This window comes from Myxocyprinus asiaticus, chromosome 7 (assembly GCF_019703515.2).
Source record: "Myxocyprinus asiaticus isolate MX2 ecotype Aquarium Trade chromosome 7, UBuf_Myxa_2, whole genome shotgun sequence".
Taxonomy (NCBI): domain Eukaryota; kingdom Metazoa; phylum Chordata; class Actinopteri; order Cypriniformes; family Catostomidae; genus Myxocyprinus; species Myxocyprinus asiaticus.
The window spans coordinates 33,042,533-33,066,107 of NC_059350.1; the positions used below are offsets into that span (position 1 = coordinate 33,042,533).

The following is a 23,575-nucleotide window of genomic DNA, read 5'->3' on the forward strand; positions in this document are numbered from 1 at the left end:
AGGTTTGAACAACTAACCCCAACCAAAACTGCAATTGTTCCTCTCATATCGTCCACTAGTTGGCACATGTGGTAATTTCTCTGCAAGTCACGCCGATTGAGGATGAGGAACAGTATGGCAGCAACAGAGGCCTGTAAAGTGATTGTTTACGGAGGGAAGGGGGCTCTGGGATCAGCATGTGTGCAATACTTTAGAGCTAAAAACTGGGTGAGTTGCCGCACTGTTGTTGTATCAACCCAAAAGACAACAGAGAGCTTGCGTGGTTGCAAATGTCAGCTTTTTTATCAGCTTTTTAATGTGTCAGACATGCGCCATGTGTCTTATTGTAATTAATGTTGCAAATATAAATATTTGATCAAAGACGACAGTGCCATGCATTTACCATTAAATATGACTACAAATGATCAACAAGGTGGCAATTTCAGTGCAGCTGTGTTTTTACAGTGGGTTGCTTCAATTGATCTTAATGCCAATGAAGATGCCAATGCCAACGTCACGGTAAAGATGACCGAATCCTTCACCGAGCAAGCCAGCCAGGTGCCTGACACTTTGTTTACAGAATACATTTTATTGTTGACAGTTGTACCCAAATTTCAATGTCTGACGTAGCAGGTCTGCTCATAATTTTACACACCCCATTGCAGAATCTGCTAGATGTTTATCAGAGCGTCATAAAAATAACACTGCCCTGATTAAGCTATTTGAAATTTACATATATTCAACAATACAAAATAATAACTGAAATAACACAAGTTATCCTGTTCAACAGTTTCCCGTGTGTTGTCTCCTTGAGCTTCAGTGACTGTTTATTGCCTTTTGTGATGAGTTGCTGGTTTGTTCTGTGCATTAAAGCTGCCCACTGTTTAAAAAAAAAAAAAAAAAAAAAAAAGCCTCCTGGTCCTGTAAGTTATTATTAGGTTTACTTGCATGCACTGCATGTTTGAGTTCTCCCCACAGTGGCTTAATGGTACTGAGGTTGAACTTTGCTGCTCAGGACAATTATACACAATTATCATGGAAGGTTGCAAGCAGTCGAGGAGGCAAAACACTATATTAAAATCCAAGAGTATTTAATTTGTGTAATATGAGTTATTATTTTGTTTTTTGGACTAAACGTAAATGTCTGTTATTCAGCTTCCTGAGGACAGTACTGAATTAAAAATAAAATGATTTTTTGTAATCACTCTTAGAAGAACTATATAATACAAAATGTACATTCTGAATGTGATTAACTATGATTAACATTAATTAATATTGTATTGGAATTATAATATATCCGTCTTTCTCTTTCTTCTCATCAGGTGACAGCTGATGTTGGTGAGCTGTTAGGTGAAGGGAAGGTTGATGCTATCTTGTGTGTGGCTGGAGGCTGGGCAGGGGGCAGTGCCAAGGCCAAAAGTTAGTATAAACACACACACACACACACACACACACACACACACACACAGAGCCCACACATAACCCATGGTCCATGAAACCTCTTCACTAATGGAACTGCAATGCCAAAAGTCAAGAAGGTTGTCACATTTTCTATTTCTAGCACAGGGTTCAATGTCCAAAGCTTCTTTGATACAAAAAGTTAACATTTTCAATTGTATACTCTGTGTCTCAGCTCTGTATAAGAACGCTGATCTAATGTGGAAACAGAGTGTGTGGACTTCCACGATTTGCAGTCACCTAGCAACCAAACACCTGAGAGAGGGGGGTCTGCTCACACTGGCAGGGGCTAAAGCAGCACTGGGTCCGACAGCAGGTATGCATGCTGGCATTTAATATCTGAAATTTTGAACATCTGTTCTAAATACAGTATAGCAATACTTACTTCAAGGAATTGTTCATCCAAAAATACCCTCATGTCGTTCCAGAACACAAAAGTAGGAATTTTAAACAATCTTAATTAGGGTTGTCGATACAGTCAAATATCGATAAAATGCGATATTTTATCACACAATATATTATCGATACTTTTGATCCATGTTAGATATTTATATTCAACTATTTGTGTGTTCATGTCCAGCATTTCAATAAAGAAAAAGCAGGTCGTCTAAATAAGTGCAAACTCAGAGCGGCGTTCCTCAGGGCAGTCAGAGACGCTTCAATGAGGAGACTGACACTGAGCCTGCAGAATTCACAGTCCTCTCTCATGCGTTTTTTAGGGCTGGGCAAAAATATTTATTTTCTGCTTAATCGTGATCTTTATTTAAATGATTTTGATGTTGATTCTTAAAATCCAAAGATCGCTCTTTCTAAGCGTAACCCACTACAATGCGAGTAAATCACTCACATATGTGACTAAAATGTGTGTGATTAACCACTGCCTGGTCATTTCTCAGATTTCACTCACCAGTGATTGAGTAGTATAGTGGTGAAGAAGTTCAGCGCCGAGATCTTTTCACTGCGTGCTGAGGGTATAAGTTTGGTTTTACTCTTTCCGTGTAATTTGTGTCCAAATACGAGACCCATGCAGTCCATTTGTCATTGAATAATGTCTCGTTTTAATGCCCTTTCTGTTCTTTAAAGTAAACTATTGACAAAAACAACAAAATAAACATTTAATTATAATCACAAATAGCACGGATGCTGTAAAGAAGCCATTCGACCAAAACAAAAACTTCTGTCAAAGTCCCTGCTGCTGATCTTAAAGAGAGAGTACTGTTTTAACACTTGTTCTACATATCAGTGTAAATACTTGTAAATAGTACAAATTAGGCATGTAAACAATAAACATGTAATGATATATATATACTTATATATATATATATATATATATATATATATATATATATATATATATACTGGCAGCCAAAAGTTTGGAATAATGCACAGATTTTGCTCTTATGAAAAGAAATTGGTACTTTTATTCACCAAAGTGGCATTTATCTGATCACAATGTATAGTCAGGACATTAATAACATGACAAATTACTATTACAATTTGAAAAAAAAAAAATCAGAACTGCTTCAAAGAGTTCTCATCCAAAAAATCCTCCACGTGCAGCAATGACATCTTTGCAGATCTTTGGCATTCTAGCTGTCAATTTGTCCAGATACTCAGGTGACATTTCACCCCACGCTTCCTGTAGCACTTGCCATAGATGTGGCTGTCTTTGTCGGGCACTTTTCATGCACCTTACAGTCTAGCTGATCCCACAAAATCTTAATGGGGTTAAGATCCATAACACTCTTTTCCAATTATCTGTTATCCAATGTCTGTGTTTCTTTGCCCACTCTAACCTTTTCTTTTTGTTTTTCTGTTTCAAAAGTATCTTTTTCTTTGCAATTCTCCCATAAGGCCTGCACCCCTGAGTGTTCGCTTTACTGTTGTACATGAAACTGGTGTTGAGCGGGTAGAATTCAATGAAGCTGTCAGCTGAGGACATGTGAGGAGCCTATTTCTCAAACTAGAGACTCTGATGTACTTATCGTCTTGTTTAGTTGTACATCTGGCCTTCCACATCTCTTTCTGTCCTTTTTAGAGCCAGTTGTCCTTTGTCTTTGAAGACTGTAGTGTACATCTTTGTATGAAATCTTCAGTTTTTTGGCAATTTCAATCATTGTATAGCCTTCATTCCACAAAACCATGACTGACGAGTTTCTAGAGAAAGCTGTTTCTTTTTTGCCATTTTTGACCTAATATTGACCTTAAGACATGCCAGCCTATTGCATACTGAGGCAACTCAAAAACAAACACAAGGACAATGTTAAGTTTCATTTAACGAACCAAATAGCTTTCAACTGTGCTTGATATAATGGCAAGTGATTTTCCAGTACCAAATTAGCAATTGAGCATGATTACTCAAGAATAAGGTGTTGGTGTGATGGCTGCTGGAAATGGGGCCTGTCTAGATTTGATCAAAAATTACTTTTTTCAAATAGTGATGGTGCTGTTTTTTACATCAGTAATGTCCTGACTATACTTTGTGATCAGTTAAATGCCACTTTGGTGAATTAAAGTACCAATTTCCTTCCGAAACAGCAAAATCTGTACATTATTCCAAACTTCTGTTTCGGAAGGAAATTGCTACTTTAATTCACCAAAGTGGCATTCAACTGATCACAAAGTGTAGTGTTCTCTAGAAACTCATCTGTCAATCATTGTTTTGAGGAATGAAAGCTATACATTGCCAAAAAACTGAAGATTTCATAAAAAGGTGTACACTACAGACTTCAAAGACAAAGGACAACTGGCCCTAAAAAGGACAGAAAGAGATGTGGAAGGCCCAGATGTACAACTAAACAAGAGGATAAGTACATCAGAGTCTCTAGTTTGAGAAATAGATGCCTCAGCTGACAGCTTCATTGAATTCTACCTGCTCAACACCAGTTTCATGTACAACAGTAAAGAGAAGACTCAGGGGTGCAGGCCTTATGGGAAGAATTGCAAAGAAAAAGCCACTTTTGAAACAGAAAAACAAAAAGAAAAGGTTAGAGTGGGCAAAGAAACACAGACATTGTACAACAAATAATTGGAAAAGAGTGTTATGGATCTTAAATCCATTGAGCTTTTGTGGGATCAGCTAGACTGTAAGGTGCATGAAAAGTGCCCGACAAGACAGCCACATCTATGGCAAGTGCAACAAGTAGCGTGCGGTGAAATGTCACCTGAGTATCTGGGCAAAATGACAGCTAGAATGCCAAGGATCTGCAAAGCTGTCATTGCTGCACGTGGAGGATTTTCTTTTAATGAAAACTCTTTGTATTTTTTTTTTTAATTTGTCACGTTATTAATGTCCTGACTATACATTGTGATCAGTTGAATGCCACTTTGGTGAATGAAAGTAACAATTTCTTCCCATAAGAGCAAAATCTGTACATTATTCCAAATTTTGGCATTGATTTTGAAAATACGACTCAGATCAATAATGAAGTCCTTTTTTATAATAAATCTCCACATTCTGAAAGTCAAAGTGGAGAATTATAGTTAAAAAAGGATTTAAATATTTATCTTTTTCTCATCCAAAGTGATTGCATCACTTCAGAAGACATATACAGTTGTGCTCAAAAGTTTGCATACCCTGGCAGAAATTGTGAAATGTTGGTATTGATTTTGAAAATATGACTGATCAATTATTTAAGGATAGTGATCTTATGAAGCCATTTATTATCACATAGTTGTTTGGCTCCTTTTTAAATCATAGTGATAACAGAAATCACCCAAATGGCCCTGATCAAAAGTTTACATACCCTGGAATGTTTGGCCTTGTTACAGACACACAAGGTGACACATACAGGTTTAAATGGCAATTAAAGGTTAATTTACCACACCTGTGGCTTTTTAAATTGCAATTAGTGTCTGTGTATAAATAGTCAATGAGTATGTTAGCTCTCACGTGGATGCACTGAGCAGGCTAGATACTGAGCCATGGGGAACAGAAAAGAACTGTCAAAAGACAATTACCTGCGTAACAAGGTAATGTAACTTTATAAAGATGGAAAAGGATATCAAAAGATATCCAAAGCCTTGAAAAAGCCAGTCAGTACTGTTCAATCACTTATTAAGAAGTGGAAAATTCAGGGGTCTCTTGATACCAAGCCAAGTTCAGGTAGACCAAGAAAGATTTCAGCCACAACTGCCAGAAGAATTGTTTGGGATACAAAAAAAAACCCACTGGTAACCTCAGGAGAAATACAGGCTGCTCTAGAAAAGGATGGCGTGGTTGTTTCAAGGAGCACAATACAACAGTACTTGAACAAAAATGAGCTGCATGGTAGTGTTGCCAGAAAGAAGCCTTTACTGCACCAGTGCCACAAAAAACAACACCTTGACATGCCTCACAGCTTCTGAGACCAAAAATAGAGCTTTATGGTTACAACCATAAGCGCTATGTTTGGAGAGGGGTCAACAAGGCCTATAGAGAAAAGAATACCATCCCCACTGTGAAGCATGGTGGTGGCTCACTGATGTTTTGGGGGTATGTGAGCTATAAAGGCACGGGGAATCTTGTGAAAATTGATGGCAAGATGAATGCAGCATGTTATCAGAAAATACTGGCAGACAATTTGCATTCTTCTGCACGAAAGCTGTGCATGGAACGCTCTTGGACTTTCCAGCACGACAATGACCCTAAGCACAAGGCCAAGTTGACCCTCCAGTGGTTACAGCAGAAAAAGGTGAAGGTTCTGGAGTGGCCATCACAGTCTCCTGACCTTAATATCATCGAGCCACTCTGGGGAGATCTCAAACGTGCGGTTCATGCAAGACGACCAAAGACTTTGCATGACCTGGAGGCATTTTGCCAAGATGAATGGGCAGCTATACCACCTGCAAGAATTTGGGGCCTCACAGACAACTATTACAAAAGACTGCATGCTGTCATTGATGCTAAAGGGGGCAATACACAGTATTAAGAACTAAGGGTATGCAGACTTTTGAACAGGGGTCATTTAATTTTATTCTTTGTTGCCATGTTTTGTTTTATGATTGTGCCATTCTGTTATAACCTACAGCTGAATATGAATCCCATAAGAAATAAAAGAAATGTGTTTTGCCTGCTCACTCATGTTTTCTTTAAAAATGGTACATATATTACCAATTCTCCAAGGGTATGCAAACTTTCGAGCACAACTGTGTGTGTGTGTGTGTGTGTATATATATATATATATATATATATATATATATAATGTATGTGCACCAATGAGCCACAACATTAAAACCACCTACCAAATATTGTGTAGATCCCCCTCGTGCCGCCAAAACAGCGCCAACCCGCATCTCAGAATATCATTCTGACGTGTTATCCTTCTCACCACAATTGTACAGAGCAGTTATCTGAATTACCATAGACTTTGTCAGTTCGAACCAGTCTGGCTGTTCTCTGTTGACCTCTCTCATCAACAAAGGCATTTCCGGGAGTCACGTGACTCCATGCGAGGTTCGGACGTGTGAACGGCGAGCATGGCGCACTTTGCTAGTTTGAATACTTTTTATGTCATAAACCGGTGAGGTTTGATACACCCTGATTCTTAACTGTTGTAGGAAGACAATATGTCAAAGAATTCAAAATCCTCGGGCTCTGGAGACATTAAAAGACACTTACGTGCTCAAGCTGACGCCCCCCAGAGGCCGCAGACCAAGGAGTCAGTTTGTCCGGAGAAGTGAAGGAAATTCGGTATGAATTGCTGAACGTGTCAGCAATGCTGATGAAGGTCATTGCGGACTTGGAGGGTCTTGCTGTAATACGTTGATCGATCACTGCCATGGAGACAAAATTCACTGATATGGTTACAAGAGTGGGGGATGTTGAGAAACGGATCGATTATCTAGAGTCATCGGAGAGGAAATTAGCTGCTAATCCGCTAGTGACCAAAGTGGATCTGGAGTGTGTCTGGGAGAAGTTGGAAGACTTGGAGAATCGTAACTGGTGAAATAACATCTGAATTTTTGGAATTCCTGAGAACGAATAAGGTCGAGATACGGTGAAATTCCTGGACGGGCTTTTTCCGAGTCTGCTCGACATAACAGGCCATAAGCTGGAAATCGAGCGAGCTCACAGAGATCAGGCTCAGCGATCCACTGAGGGAGACATGCCCCAATCAATTCTGGCCAAATTTCTGAGATCATCCGATTAAGAACTTGTGTTACGCGAGGCGAGGAGTAAAGGAAGTCTTTCTTGGAAGAACCACAGCATTTTCTTGTTCCCAGAGAGAAATGTGATCGATTCAAGGAATGCAAGAAACTCTTACATCAACGGAAGGTCACTTTTGCAATGGTGTTCCCGGCCAGATTGAGAATAGATGCCAAGGATGGCCGTAATACATTCACATGCCCATAGCAAGCATTGTCCTTCATAAAGTCAATGGAGTAAGTTATTTTGTGGTTCTCACGTTGCTGCCGAGTAGACCGATTCACTGAACATTTACTTGACTGTTCGAGGAAACTAAGCGCCTTTTTTGTTTCTTTTTGTGCTGGTTCCACCTAGCGGCTGGAGTTTGTTTTGTGTAGCAGCACTCCTTCAGTACAGTGTTGTGGATGAATCTGATGTTCTATGTGCTTATGCCTCCTATTTGCTGGCGTTTGTTTTGTGGAGTATTTCTTGCAGGACATAGGAGTGATTGGGTCATTTGTTGCACCAATGTAGCAGTTGAATGGGCCGGCTCACTGAACATTCTTTTGAATGTATGAGGAAACTGAACAGCTTTTTTTTTTTTTTTTTTTTTGGTGTGTGTGTGTGCTGGTTCCGCTAGTGGCTGGAGTTTGTTTTGTGGAGGAACACACCTTCGGGACAGTTATGTGGATGAATCTACACGTTCTTTGTGTTTATTCACCTACTGGCTGGAGTTTGTTTTATAGATTATCTTCTGTTGTGTAATTCTGTTTTACAAAATTTGTATAGAAACACCGGACTTGAGCAATCCGACTGCAAAGTTGTCGCGGGGGCTCTCATAGGCATACATGGACTGTTTGAGTTTAGAGGGTTGGCGCTGTCATGCACAGGGTTAATGCGCATGTTTTCTTTTTTCTGTTTGTTTAGTTCGGGGAACGTTTGGGGTTTGATTGTTGTCTTTATAATTTTGTTTTTGACACACAATCTATTTTTTCTAATATGTCAATGTCAAATGTTAATATGAGTGGATTGTCTCTCTCCACGTGGAATGTGAATGGGTTGGGGCACCCCATAAAAAGAAGGAAGGGTATTTCTTTTCTTAAACATAAGAAATATGATATAGTGTTTCTTCAAGAAACACATTGTGAAGGACTCCACAAACAGAAGTGAAGGAGGACACAGGGAAGCGGGTTTTTCCAGACTCAGGTAAGGCTTTTAATCGGCCACTTCAATGCTTTACAGCTTCACGAACTCAACAGTCTCAGAGGCACATAAGCACTCAAACTCATTAGCTTCACAGACATAAACACATCAGCTTCCACAAGCACTGTTGGCCCTCTTGTGCCAGACTCTCTCTGCCTCTCTGCACATGGCGTGGCCATTTATATGCCGCTCTTCCCATGCTCACTGGAATTAGAGACAGGTGTTAGACATAATCTAGCTCAGGTGTAAGCACCCTGACCGCTTTCTCTTTCTCCGGATGGACGATCGACCACGCCCCCGTTGCAACATATCCCCACCGCCCGACTCAGGCTGGGGTGCCATCTGGCCTGTCTGACACCCCCCCCCCCCATTTCTGGAAAGGAAGTCAGCGACAGCCATCTGCACCCCCGGTCTGTGGACCACCTTGAATTTAAAGGGCTGGAGAGCCAGATACCACCGGGTGATCCGCGCGTTGGTATCCTTCATGCGGTGGAGCCATTGGAGTGGGCCGTGATCCGAGCAGAGGGTGAAGGCCCGCCCTAGTAGGTAGTAACGGAGAGTGAGGACCGCCCACTTGATGGCCAGACACTCCTTTTCCACGGTGCTGTACTTTGTTTCCCTCAAGGAGAGCTTGCGGCTGATGCACAGCACTGGGCGCTACTACCCCTCCACCACCTGTGAGAGTACGGCCCCCAGCCCTCTGTCTGAAGCGTCCATCTGCAATACGAAAGGGAGAGAGAAATTAGGTGCATGTAAAAGCGGCCCCCTGCAAAGTGCGGCTTTAATCTGCATAAACGCCTGTTGGCACTGCTCCGTCCACTGGACCAGGTCTGGAGCCCCCTTTTTAGGGAGATCAGTCAGCGGGCTGGGGACGTCTGAATAATTATGCACAAACCTCCTGTAATAACCAGTCAGCCCCAGGAACTGTCTCACCCCATTTTTGGTCTTGGGTCTCGGGCAGGTCGCAATTGCAGCAGTCTTGTCAATTTGGGGACGCACCTGGCCATGGCCTAAGTGGAACCCCAGATACCGTACCTCCACCCGTCCAACCATGCACTTCTTGGGGTTTACAGTGAGCCCCGCCCGTCGCAGTGACCTCAGAACTGCCCTCAGATGCTGCATGTGCCGTTTAGATGCATTTAGATGCGCTGAAACAAGGCTCCTCACATGTCCTCAGCTGACAGCTTCATTGAATTCTACCCGCTCAACACCAGTTTCATGTACAACAGTAAAGCGAACACTCAGGGGTGCAGGCCTTATGGGAGAATTGCAAAGAAAAAGCCACTTTTGAAACAGAAAAACAAAAAGAAAAGGTTAGAGTGGGCAAAGAAACACAGACATTGTACAACAAATAATTGGAAAAGAGTGTTATGGATCTTAAATCCATTGAGCTTTTGTGGGATCAGCTAGACTGTAAGGTGCATGAAAAGTGCCCGACAAGACAGCCACATCTATGGCAAGTGCAACAAGTAGCGTGCGGTGAAATGTCACCTGAGTATCTGGGCAAAATGACAGCTAGAATGCCAAGGATCTGCAAAGCTGTCATTGCTGCACGTGGAGGATTTTCTTTTAATGAAAACTCTTTGTATTTTTTTTTTTAATTTGTCACGTTATTAATGTCCTGACTATACATTGTGATCAGTTGAATGCCACTTTGGTGAATGAAAGTAACAATTTCTTCCCATAAGAGCAAAATCTGTACATTATTCCAAATTTTGGCATTGATTTTGAAAATACGACTCAGATCAATAATGAAGTCCTTTTTTATAATAAATCTCCACATTCTGAAAGTCAAAGTGGAGAATTATAGTTAAAAAAGGATTTAAATATTTATCTTTTTCTCATCCAAAGTGATTGCATCACTTCAGAAGACATATACAGTTGTGCTCAAAAGTTTGCATACCCTGGCAGAAATTGTGAAATGTTGGTATTGATTTTGAAAATATGACTGATCAATTATTTAAGGATAGTGATCTTATGAAGCCATTTATTATCACATAGTTGTTTGGCTCCTTTTTAAATCATAGTGATAACAGAAATCACCCAAATGGCCCTGATCAAAAGTTTACATACCCTGGAATGTTTGGCCTTGTTACAGACACACAAGGTGACACATACAGGTTTAAATGGCAATTAAAGGTTAATTTACCACACCTGTGGCTTTTTAAATTGCAATTAGTGTCTGTGTATAAATAGTCAATGAGTATGTTAGCTCTCACGTGGATGCACTGAGCAGGCTAGATACTGAGCCATGGGGAACAGAAAAGAACTGTCAAAAGACAATTACCTGCGTAACAAGGTAATGTAACTTTATAAAGATGGAAAAGGATATCAAAAGATATCCAAAGCCTTGAAAAAGCCAGTCAGTACTGTTCAATCACTTATTAAGAAGTGGAAAATTCAGGGGTCTCTTGATACCAAGCCAAGTTCAGGTAGACCAAGAAAGATTTCAGCCACAACTGCCAGAAGAATTGTTTGGGATACAAAAAAAAACCCACTGGTAACCTCAGGAGAAATACAGGCTGCTCTAGAAAAGGATGGCGTGGTTGTTTCAAGGAGCACAATACAACAGTACTTGAACAAAAATGAGCTGCATGGTAGTGTTGCCAGAAAGAAGCCTTTACTGCACCAGTGCCACAAAAAACAACACCTTGACATGCCTCACAGCTTCTGAGACCAAAAATAGAGCTTTATGGTTACAACCATAAGCGCTATGTTTGGAGAGGGGTCAACAAGGCCTATAGAGAAAAGAATACCATCCCCACTGTGAAGCATGGTGGTGGCTCACTGATGTTTTGGGGGTATGTGAGCTATAAAGGCACGGGGAATCTTGTGAAAATTGATGGCAAGATGAATGCAGCATGTTATCAGAAAATACTGGCAGACAATTTGCATTCTTCTGCACGAAAGCTGTGCATGGAACGCTCTTGGACTTTCCAGCACGACAATGACCCTAAGCACAAGGCCAAGTTGACCCTCCAGTGGTTACAGCAGAAAAAGGTGAAGGTTCTGGAGTGGCCATCACAGTCTCCTGACCTTAATATCATCGAGCCACTCTGGGGAGATCTCAAACGTGCGGTTCATGCAAGACGACCAAAGACTTTGCATGACCTGGAGGCATTTTGCCAAGATGAATGGGCAGCTATACCACCTGCAAGAATTTGGGGCCTCACAGACAACTATTACAAAAGACTGCATGCTGTCATTGATGCTAAAGGGGGCAATACACAGTATTAAGAACTAAGGGTATGCAGACTTTTGAACAGGGGTCATTTAATTTTATTCTTTGTTGCCATGTTTTGTTTTATGATTGTGCCATTCTGTTATAACCTACAGCTGAATATGAATCCCATAAGAAATAAAAGAAATGTGTTTTGCCTGCTCACTCATGTTTTCTTTAAAAATGGTACATATATTACCAATTCTCCAAGGGTATGCAAACTTTCGAGCACAACTGTGTGTGTGTGTGTGTGTGTATATATATATATATATATATATATATATATATAATGTATGTGCACCAATGAGCCACAACATTAAAACCACCTACCAAATATTGTGTAGATCCCCCTCGTGCCGCCAAAACAGCGCCAACCCGCATCTCAGAATATCATTCTGACGTGTTATCCTTCTCACCACAATTGTACAGAGCAGTTATCTGAATTACCATAGACTTTGTCAGTTCGAACCAGTCTGGCTGTTCTCTGTTGACCTCTCTCATCAACAAAGGCATTTCCGGGAGTCACGTGACTCCATGCGAGGTTCGGACGTGTGAACGGCGAGCATGGCGCACTTTGCTAGTTTGAATACTTTTTATGTCATAAACCGGTGAGGTTTGATACACCCTGATTCTTAACTGTTGTAGGAAGACAATATGTCAAAGAATTCAAAATCCTCGGGCTCTGGAGACATTAAAAGACACTTACGTGCTCAAGCTGACGCCCCCCAGAGGCCGCAGACCAAGGAGTCAGTTTGTCCGGAGAAGTGAAGGAAATTCGGTATGAATTGCTGAACGTGTCAGCAATGCTGATGAAGGTCATTGCGGACTTGGAGGGTCTTGCTGTAATACGTTGATCGATCACTGCCATGGAGACAAAATTCACTGATATGGTTACAAGAGTGGGGGATGTTGAGAAACGGATCGATTATCTAGAGTCATCGGAGAGGAAATTAGCTGCTAATCCGCTAGTGACCAAAGTGGATCTGGAGTGTGTCTGGGAGAAGTTGGAAGACTTGGAGAATCGTAACTGGTGAAATAACATCTGAATTTTTGGAATTCCTGAGAACGAATAAGGTCGAGATACGGTGAAATTCCTGGACGGGCTTTTTCCGAGTCTGCTCGACATAACAGGCCATAAGCTGGAAATCGAGCGAGCTCACAGAGATCAGGCTCAGCGATCCACTGAGGGAGACATGCCCCAATCAATTCTGGCCAAATTTCTGAGATCATCCGATTAAGAACTTGTGTTACGCGAGGCGAGGAGTAAAGGAAGTCTTTCTTGGAAGAACCACAGCATTTTCTTGTTCCCAGAGAGAAATGTGATCGATTCAAGGAATGCAAGAAACTCTTACATCAACGGAAGGTCACTTTTGCAATGGTGTTCCCGGCCAGATTGAGAATAGATGCCAAGGATGGCCGTAATACATTCACATGCCCATAGCAAGCATTGTCCTTCATAAAGTCAATGGAGTAAGTTATTTTGTGGTTCTCACGTTGCTGCCGAGTAGACCGATTCACTGAACATTTACTTGACTGTTCGAGGAAACTAAGCGCCTTTTTTGTTTCTTTTTGTGCTGGTTCCACCTAGCGGCTGGAGTTTGTTTTGTGTAGCAGCACTCCTTCAGTACAGTGTTGTGGATGAATCTGATGTTCTATGTGCTTATGCCTCCTATTTGCTGGCGTTTGTTTTGTGGAGTATTTCTTGCAGGACATAGGAGTGATTGGGTCATTTGTTGCACCAATGTAGCAGTTGAATGGGCCGGCTCACTGAACATTCTTTTGAATGTATGAGGAAACTGAACAGCTTTTTTTTTTTTTTTTTTTTTTGGTGTGTGTGTGTGCTGGTTCCGCTAGTGGCTGGAGTTTGTTTTGTGGAGGAACACACCTTCGGGACAGTTATGTGGATGAATCTACACGTTCTTTGTGTTTATTCACCTACTGGCTGGAGTTTGTTTTATAGATTATCTTCTGTTGTGTAATTCTGTTTTACAAAATTTGTATAGAAACACCGGACTTGAGCAATCCGACTGCAAAGTTGTCGCGGGGGCTCTCATAGGCATACATGGACTGTTTGAGTTTAGAGGGTTGGCGCTGTCATGCACAGGGTTAATGCGCATGTTTTCTTTTTTCTGTTTGTTTAGTTCGGGGAACGTTTGGGGTTTGATTGTTGTCTTTATAATTTTGTTTTTGACACACAATCTATTTTTTCTAATATGTCAATGTCAAATGTTAATATGAGTGGATTGTCTCTCTCCACGTGGAATGTGAATGGGTTGGGGCACCCCATAAAAAGAAGGAAGGGTATTTCTTTTCTTAAACATAAGAAATATGATATAGTGTTTCTTCAAGAAACACATTGTGAAGGACTCCACAAACAGAAGTGAAGGAGGACACAGGGAAGCGGGTTTTTCCAGACTCAGGTAAGGCTTTTAATCGGCCACTTCAATGCTTTACAGCTTCACGAACTCAACAGTCTCAGAGGCACATAAGCACTCAAACTCATTAGCTTCACAGACATAAACACATCAGCTTCCACAAGCACTGTTGGCCCTCTTGTGCCAGACTCTCTCTGCCTCTCTGCACATGGCGTGGCCATTTATATGCCGCTCTTCCCATGCTCACTGGAATTAGAGACAGGTGTTAGACATAATCTAGCTCAGGTGTAAGCACCCTGACCGCTTTCTCTTTCTCCGGATGGACGATCGACCACGCCCCCGTTGCAACATATCCCCACCGCCCGACTCAGGCTGGGGTGCCATCTGGCCTGTCTGACACCCCCCCCCCCCCCCATTTCTGGAAAGGAAGTCAGCGACAGCCATCTGCACCCCCGGTCTGTGGACCACCTTGAATTTAAAGGGCTGGAGAGCCAGATACCACCGGGTGATCCGCGCGTTGGTATCCTTCATGCGGTGGAGCCATTGGAGTGGGCCGTGATCCGAGCAGAGGGTGAAGGCCCGCCCTAGTAGGTAGTAACGGAGAGTGAGGACCGCCCACTTGATGGCCAGACACTCCTTTTCCACGGTGCTGTACTTTGTTTCCCTCAAGGAGAGCTTGCGGCTGATGCACAGCACTGGGCGCTACTACCCCTCCACCACCTGTGAGAGTACGGCCCCCAGCCCTCTGTCTGAAGCGTCCATCTGCAATACGAAAGGGAGAGAGAAATTAGGTGCATGTAAAAGCGGCCCCCTGCAAAGTGCGGCTTTAATCTGCATAAACGCCTGTTGGCACTGCTCCGTCCACTGGACCAGGTCTGGAGCCCCCTTTTTAGGGAGATCAGTCAGCGGGCTGGGGACGTCTGAATAATTATGCACAAACCTCCTGTAATAACCAGTCAGCCCCAGGAACTGTCTCACCCCATTTTTGGTCTTGGGTCTCGGGCAGGTCGCAATTGCAGCAGTCTTGTCAATTTGGGGACGCACCTGGCCATGGCCTAAGTGGAACCCCAGATACCGTACCTCCACCCGTCCAACCATGCACTTCTTGGGGTTTACAGTGAGCCCCGCCCGTCGCAGTGACCTCAGAACTGCCCTCAGATGCTGCATGTGCCGTTTAGATGCATTTAGATGCGCTGAAACATGGCTGGAGCCCCAAACAAGCCGAACGGAGCGTCACGAATTGGTGTAATCCAAACAGTGTGGAGAAGGCTGTTTTTTCACGGGAAACTGGTGTCAAGGTGATCTGCCAATAATCCTTTGTCAAATCCAATGTCGAATAAAATTGAGCAGTGCCTAACCGATCAAGCAACTCATCAACGCGAGGCATTGGGTATGCGTCAAATTTAGACACTGCGTTGACTTTTCTATAATCCACACAGAACCGTACAGTCCCGTCACTCTTAGGAACTAGAACAACCAGGCTGGACCAATCGCTGTGGGATTCCTCTATTACCCCTATATCGAGCATTGCATCCAATTCTTCCCGAAACAGTAGGGAGGGCTATGTACCACCACCACCGGCTCGGTCTCAATGTGGTGCTGGATGAGGTTTGTACGACCCGGTAGAGGGGAAAACACGTCTGCAAATTCCTGTTGCAACTTGGCAACCTCTGCGACTTGATACATTGGGAGGTGGTCTCCGCAGGTGATATGATTGATTTTGTATTCACCCGAGCTCCGCCCTCTCCCGAACTACCGTAGCCAACGTCACAGGGACCGCCTCCCTCCACAATTTCAGGAGGTTGAGGTGATATTTGACATGCGCCCCCTCTATCGGTTCGCTTTACCTCATAATCAAGATATCCCACTCATCGTGTGACCTCAAAGGGTCCTTGCCACTTAGCGAGTAATTTGGAGCTTGATGTGGGGAGTAATACATGTACCTTATCTCCTGTTATACAGTCGGCTCTGTCGTTCTTGAGCTTGTAGCAAATTCTCCTCTGTTAGTTGCCCCAAGGTGTGGAGTTTTGCTCTAAGATCAAGAACGTATTGAATTTCATTCTTACTGGCTGAAGGTCCCTCCTCCCAAGCTTCACGTATGACATCAAGCAGGCCATGCGGGCGCCGCCCATACAGCAACTCGAATGGGGAAAACCAAGTGGAGGCTTGCGGGACCTCTCATACTACAAATAACAGGGGATCGAGCCATTTGTCCCAATTTCTAGCATCCCGTGCACGAACTTACGAATCGTGTTCTTAAGGGTTTTATTAAATCGCTCCACCAGGCCATTTGTTTGTGCATGGTAAACGCTGGTGAGGATTGACTTAATGCCCAATAATTGTAAAGCTTGTGTAGTGTCCGTGACATAAAGGTTGTGCCCTGATCGGTGAGGATTTCTTTCGGAATCCCCACCCAGGAGATTATTTTGAAGAGTGCCTCTGCAACACTATTTGCAGAGATGCTGCGCAGAGGCACTGCTTCCGGATATCGCATTGCATAATCCACTAGGACTAACACAAAGCGATGTCCGCATGCTGACCGCTCTAATGGCCCGACGAGGTCCATGGCAATTCTCTCGAAGGGGACCTCGATCAGTGTAAGGGGGGCACAATGGTGCTTTTGGGGTGGCCGGTGGATTAACCAGCTGACATCCGCGGCATGCCTCACACCACCTGCGAACATCGCCGCCAATGCCCGGCCAATAAAAACGGGCTATTAGTCAGTTCAGTGTTTTTCTTTCCCCTAAGTGACCCGCCATCAGATTATAATGAGCCGCCTGAAACACCATTTCCCAGCGGCTCCGCGATATCAAGAGCTGGGTTGTATCTTCCTTTATTTGAGCATCCTGCATCACTCTATACAACCGCTCGTTTATAATTGCGAAATAGGGATATGAAAGTGCGACACCCGGCCGGAGCTGTTGACCATCGATCACTCCCACTTGATCAAAGGCATGCTTGAGGGTTTCGTCTCGCGACTGCTCCAAAGGGAAATCCCCTGAGGATGGGAGGGGCTGCAGCCTCTCCCCCTCACATCATCCTGATGTGGAGCTAACGAAGGTGGCCCCGGCTCCACCTCCCCTGACAGAGCATTGCACATTTCACATCTCGTCGCTTTTGTGCAGGACCCATCCACGCATATTCCCTTTAATAAATTTCTAAATTCAGGTCAATTAGTCCCCAGAATCAGCAGATGGTTGAGACAGGAACTAACCGCGGCCACCACTCTGTTTAATTCCCCGGAATTTAATCACAAGGGTCACCACAGGGTAGTTGTGAATATCCCTATACACACACTTCACCCTCACCATTTTAGCTGTGCCCAAAGTCTCGTGTTGAACCAAGCGTTGGTAGATAGTAGTTTGATTATAACCCGTGTCCACCAATGCTTGGTGTGTACCCCCCTTGACAATTACTGGTATCCGGTATGCTCCGGCCCGGTCGGGGGCAGCCTGCGGAGTGTTGGAGAGTCACCCCCAGCTCCATCACAGGGCATTGATCCCAGAAATGTCCTGGATTCCCGCAACTCCAGCAGGCTGGCCCAGGCGCCACGCCCGCACCTGCATCGGCAGACACTTCCACTTGAGGGGGAGAGCGGTGGGGCACTGTAGATGCTGGGGGCGGTGTAAACCCCCACGCATGGGGAACTGGCCACGGTGGCGGGGCTCCTCACCTCTGCAGGTCAGGAACAGGCTCTGGAGGGAGAGCAGAGTGAGAGGGAAGAGGGGAGGGAGAAGAAAACGGGGAACACACAGGGGGAGAGGAGAGAGAGTAGGAGGGCTCTTCCGCCCTCGGGAACGCCACCATATGGTCCTCCGCCAGTCAGACAGCTTCCTCCAGTGATGCCGGGCAGTGGCACTGGACCCACTCCGCCGTTCCTTTTGGCAGCCGATGGAATAGCTGCTCCAGCACCACCTGGTCGATCACTTCCACGACATCGCAATCCATTTCCGGCATGCGTCTCAGAGCCGTTGGGAGAAAGCAAATGGGCGGCTGGTCCTCTCCAGTTTCATAGATCGAAAGAGCTGGCGGTACTGCTCTGGACTGCGGCCAACCTGCTACAGGATGGACTTTTTCAGGTCCTCATAAAACAGGAGGTTAGCCGCCGGCAGTTGTTGAGCAGCAAGCTGGGCTTCCCCGGACAGCAACGGGAGGAGCCTGGCCGCCCACTGGTCATGTGGCCAGCCCCAGATCGCTGCGGTACTCTCGAAAATATTGAGGAAGGCTTCAGGGTTGTCTTCCACCCCATCTTCAAGAGCGTGAGTGGGGGCAGGGGGCTGTGGTTGTCCGGGGTCACGGCCGGGGCTCTCTCCTGGCTGAGGAGACTCCGGATTGCATGCCGGTCCTCTGCTTGGGCTCGTAGGATCTCGAAGAACCGGCGATCTTGGTCTTGGTGAAGCTCAGTCAGGGATTGTTGGTGGGACTGATGTAGGCCAGCAAGGGACTGGAGGATCTTTGCCAACTGCGAGGACTCCATGGGGTGTACTAGTACCAGTGCGAAAGACTCAACAAACAGAAGGGAAGGAGGACACAGGGAAGTGGGTTTTTCCAGACTCAGGTAAGGCTTTTAATCGGCCACTTCAATGCTTTACAGCTTCACAAACTCAACAGTCTCAGAGGCACGTAGGCACTCAAATTCATTAGCTTCACAAACATAAAGACATTAGCTTCACAAACATAAACACATCAGCTTCCACGAGCACTGGTGCCTCTCTGCTGGTGGCGTGGCTGTTTATATGTTGCTCTCCCCATGCTCACTGGAATTAGAGACAGGTGTACACTGATAAGCATCTACAATTCAAATGTCTCAAACAGATTAAAGATAAATTAGGAAGAGTCATTATTGTTTTAGCTGAAATTCAGGGGCAGTGTCTTATTTTGGCTGATATTTACGCACCTAACGCTGATGATCAGGGCTTTTTTATAGATCTTGAAGGGATGATGCAAGACGCCGGCACCCCTCATGATATAATCTTTTGATGGACTCAGTCCTTGATCATAGTGAAGCAAAAGTGTACAAGTCCCCTAGAGCAACATTGACGCTTCACAGGATGTGTAAAAATCTTGGTCTTACAGATATTTGGAGATTTTTGAACCCGTCTGGTAGGGGCTATACATTTTATTCATCAGTCCATAAGATTTTTTCTAGAATAGATTTTATATATATATATATATATATATATATATATTGGTGGTATATATATATATATATATATATTGGTGGTATATATATATATCTTAGTCCCTCATTTCATCTGTTGTTGATTGCTCAATTGGAAACATTTTAGTCTCCGATCACGCACTGGTGAGTTTAGAGGTGTTGCCACATACGGAGAAAAAGAAATCATATAGTTGGTGCTTTAATGTATCCCTTTTGCAAAATCCTGAATTCCAACAAAAGCTGAAGGCTGTAATCAATGTTTATATGAAGACCAACTGGTCCTCAGTATCCATTGTGGGCATGGCTTGGGAGGCTCTTAAGGCGGTTCTTAGGGGCCGGATCATACAGTATGCCTCATTCATCAAAAAATCCAAAGCACGAGAGCTCATGGAGTTGGAAGGGAATATTAAAAGTGCCGAGGCAGAGCTGAAGCGCCGAATGTCTTCTGATGGCCTCTTTGAAATACAGATATAATACTATTTTGTCGCAGAAGGTGGAGTTTTGGCTATTCAGAGCAAGTCATACTTTGAGTCAGGGGACAAAGCAGGGAAGCGTTTGGCTAGATATATAAAGCAGAGAGAGTCTTTTTCTACCATTCTCTCAGTGAAATAATTTGGTGGTGAAATATTTACCTCAGCCATTGGTATTAATAATGCTTTTAAAGAATTCTATCTTGATCTCTATAGTTCCATGTCTTCGTCTACTGATGAAGATATTAGAAACTTTATGGAATCATTAGAACTTTCTAAACTGATGACTGGGCAAAAAAATTCTCTTGATTCTGAGATAACCTTGGAGGAGCTTGGCGAGGTGTTGCCTACAAGCAAGGCTCTGGGGCCAGATGGCTTTGCCGCTGAATTTTTTAGATCTTATGCTACAGAACTGGCTCCAATTTTGTTAGAAGTTTATACGAAATCATTAAAGAACGGAAAGCTTCCGCCAACCATGACACAAGCCCGGATCAATCTGATTCTTAAAAAGGACAAAGTGAGCGAGTGTAAGAGTTAACATCCAATTTCCCTGATCCAGCTAGACGATAAAATATTGTCAAAAATTCTGGCTAACCGATAAAGTAAAGTTATGACATCTCTTATACATATAGATCAGGTGGGGTTTATTTGGGGCCGTAGCTCTTCTGATAACATTAGGCGTTTCATCAATATCATGTGGTCGCTGCCATCTCACTTGACGCCAAAAAGGCGTTTGATATGGTAGAATGGGACTATCTTTTTAAGGTACGGGTTCTGGAATACTTTTATTGGATAGATTAAGTTACTTTATAGACACCAGGTAGCGGCGGTACAAACAAATGGATTAATTTCAGATTATTTTACTCTGGATAGGGGCACCCCGCAGGGTTGGCCTTTTTCCCCATTATTGTTCTGTCTTGCCCTGGAACCATTAGCAGCCGCGATAAAATTGAGGATGATTTTCCAGGGGTGTTGGCGGGAGGTATGGCGCATAAGTTTTGCTTTACGCAGATGATATTTTATTATTCGTCTCCGACCCCACTAGATCTATGCCTTGCCTCCACAGAATTATTAATTTATTTTCTAAGTTCTCAGGATACAGAGTCAACTGGTCTAAATCTGAAGCTTTGGCTCTGTCAGCGTACTGCCCAGTAATGGCTTTTCAGCCTGGCGCCTTCCAGTGGCCCAAACAGGACATTAAGTATTTGGGCATTTTATTCCCATCAAATTTGTGTGAATTTGTGTTTGTTAGCATAGCGAAGTCCTTCATTTGGAATGGTAAGCATCCCAGATTACATTTCAATATGTTACATAGGCCGATTGACAAAGGTGGGCTAGGCCTACCCAAGATTTTGTTTTATTATTATGCATTTGGTCTCAGACATTTGGCTCATTGGTCGCTTCCACCTGAGAGAGCCCCTCCCTGGTTTTGTATTGAACAGGAAATTCTTGCCCCTTATTGTTTTTTGAAAGTATACTTTTTTTATGTTTTTATTTTTATGTTCTAATTATTTATGACCACTGTAGTGCGTGTTTGTGTTGGGTGGGGAATGTTTGGGGGGAGGGGCATAATGTATATAATTTGATTCCGTATTTTATGTTATGTTTATTTATTTTATGGATGGAATCAATAAAAATTGTTAATATCAAAAACAAATTGTGTTGCATCAGGTTATACATCTATAACATTTGGTCATGAGATAGCAGTACTAAATTAAAAACAAAATCCAGTCTGCGCTATAGCCAACAATTCTCCTTTTGTGTACGATGGAAAAAAAACAGCATACAGTTTTGGAATGACAGGCTTGCAATAAATGATCCCTCTATCTCTCTTTCTGTTTTCTCTCTCTCTCTCTTATTGTAGGATACATAGGTTATGGTATGGCTAAGGCAGCAGTACATCAGTTGTGTCAGAGTCTGAGTGGGGCAGATAGCGGTCTTCCCCCAGGATCTGCTGCAATTGCAATACTTCCGTAAGTGACAGTAACAAAAACTCATTTACTGGCATTCAAATCCTTCTGTTGCTAAGTTTAATGATGACCAATATTTAACACTTGTAGAGTAACTTTAGACACGCCCATGAACAGGAAGTTCATGCCAGATGGTGATGTGACTTCCTGGACACCACTAGAGTACATAACCGAGTAAGTGTGCATATGAGTGGCTCTTAGCATTATGTGTATTATTATGTTAGGTGGTTGTGTGCAGTGCTGTGCATGTGGACTGTGCAGTGATAAGCTTTCTGTGTTCTAGGCTGTTCTACAAGTGGACTACAGGAGATGACAGACCTCCTTCAGGTACTTTGATGCAGCTTGTTACAGCGGGCGGAAAGACGGAAGCTACACCAGTGTTATGATCAATATAATGTATGTGCAATCAAAACATTCAAGCCAATTACCAGCTACAGTCACTACTTTAGTTATACTTCATCTTATTGCCTTATTGTTTACTTGTAAATGCCATGTCCACAAATGCTGTACATTCTGTCCCTTAAAAATATGGTAAATACATATAAATGTTGAATAGATTGTTTGGTACACATGTGATAAATAACAACGAAACAAATTGTTTTACTCTGATTTCTTTTTTGCACCTACAACAATCCAATGTACTTTTGATAATCACACTGACTGTTTCTCACCATTGGAGGGCGCTGTTGATTAATTAATAATACAAAAATGTGACTACGGTGTGTTCAGCCTGGAATAGTGAGTCAGCATTGAGAAAAGCTGCATTCTATAAGTAATGTAGGATTTGTAAGTTGACTATTAAACATTAATTTTCAGGTGGCTCAGTATTTGCCCTGTTTTCTGTTTGTGAATTGGTCTTTATTGTAACAAAGAATCCAAAGTAGAATAAGTTGTTACAGAAATTAGCTTGAAAAGTGATTTTCATAAAACAAGTCTTTAATTGTGAGTTATTTAGATTAAATGGGAAAAGGTAATTGGATTCTAGAAATTAGAAAGCCACTAGAAAATATCAATCACCTAACAACATAAAGAAATGTACATGTTATTTATAGACTAACTATATCAAATTATTTCCACATTATTAGAACACTACCCAACAAATACACTGTTGTAATCCCCCATTATTGTAATACTTATTATTCATTTCTCAGTATTTCCAAAATAATAAAACTGACATTTTTAAAACAAACACCAACAGTACATAAAGTGTAAAACTGGTAATTGGTAATGGCTTTCTCTTTTTAGCATTTTAAACTATCTTCAACACTTGCCTGATTACAAAAGACAACATTGTTGAGTTCCCAACAAGTCACTGTACAAATGACATACAGAGATGCCTCTTGCCTTGCATACTGTTATATAACGAGAAAATATTGTTGTGATGCTGCTTTGGTTCTGTGTAACTAAAATGCAGCATCTGAGCAGCCTTAAATTTTGTTGTAGTCATGATAGAGCATGTATTGCATAATTTATAGTTTCATATTTAAAAATATAATTTCTTTTTATATTTCACATATCACATCAGATACAGTTTCTTTGCAGTGTAAAGATGGCTTTAGATGTTGCTCCTCATGCAAGAGACACTTCTTTAAATCTATCCTAAACCTTCAGTATACTTAATACTGTCCAGGTT

At 42.8% G+C, this 23,575-nt stretch overlaps 1 protein-coding gene across 2 annotated transcripts; it reads left to right on the forward strand.

Annotated features, from left to right (window-relative positions):
• The first annotated feature begins 44 nt into the window (after window positions 1–44).
• Window positions 45–22,766, forward strand: qdprb.1 (quinoid dihydropteridine reductase b, tandem duplicate 1). 2 transcript variants are annotated; one of them, XM_051702386.1, is made up of 7 exons: window positions 45–207; window positions 445–537; window positions 1,302–1,398; window positions 1,613–1,753; window positions 21,837–21,945; window positions 22,033–22,116; window positions 22,226–22,766. In XM_051702386.1, the coding sequence occupies exons 1-7, from the start codon at window positions 103–105 to the stop codon at window positions 22,326–22,328; spliced, it is 732 nt and encodes a 243-aa protein (XP_051558346.1). In that variant the 5' UTR covers window positions 45–102; the 3' UTR covers window positions 22,329–22,766. The 2 variants fall into 2 exon arrangements, with proteins under 2 accessions (XP_051558346.1, XP_051558347.1); XM_051702387.1 differs by lacking the exon at window positions 445–537 and having other exon boundaries at window positions 86–207.
• Window positions 22,767–23,575: the final 809 nt, after the last annotated feature.

What these genes read in the sequence shown, in the direction of transcription:
- qdprb.1 (XM_051702386.1), top strand. Translation starts at nt 103, where the DNA reads ATGAGGAACAGTATGGCAGCAACAGAGGCCTGTAAAGTGATTGTTTAC. An exon ending in TCACCGAGCAAGCCAGCCAG is followed by an intron (nt 538 to 1,301) that starts GTGCCTGACACT and finishes TCTTCTCATCAG; the next exon opens with GTGACAGCTGATGTTGGTGA. An exon ending in GGGCAGTGCCAAGGCCAAAA is followed by an intron (nt 1,399 to 1,612) that starts GTTAGTATAAAC and finishes TCTGTGTCTCAG; the next exon opens with CTCTGTATAAGAACGCTGAT.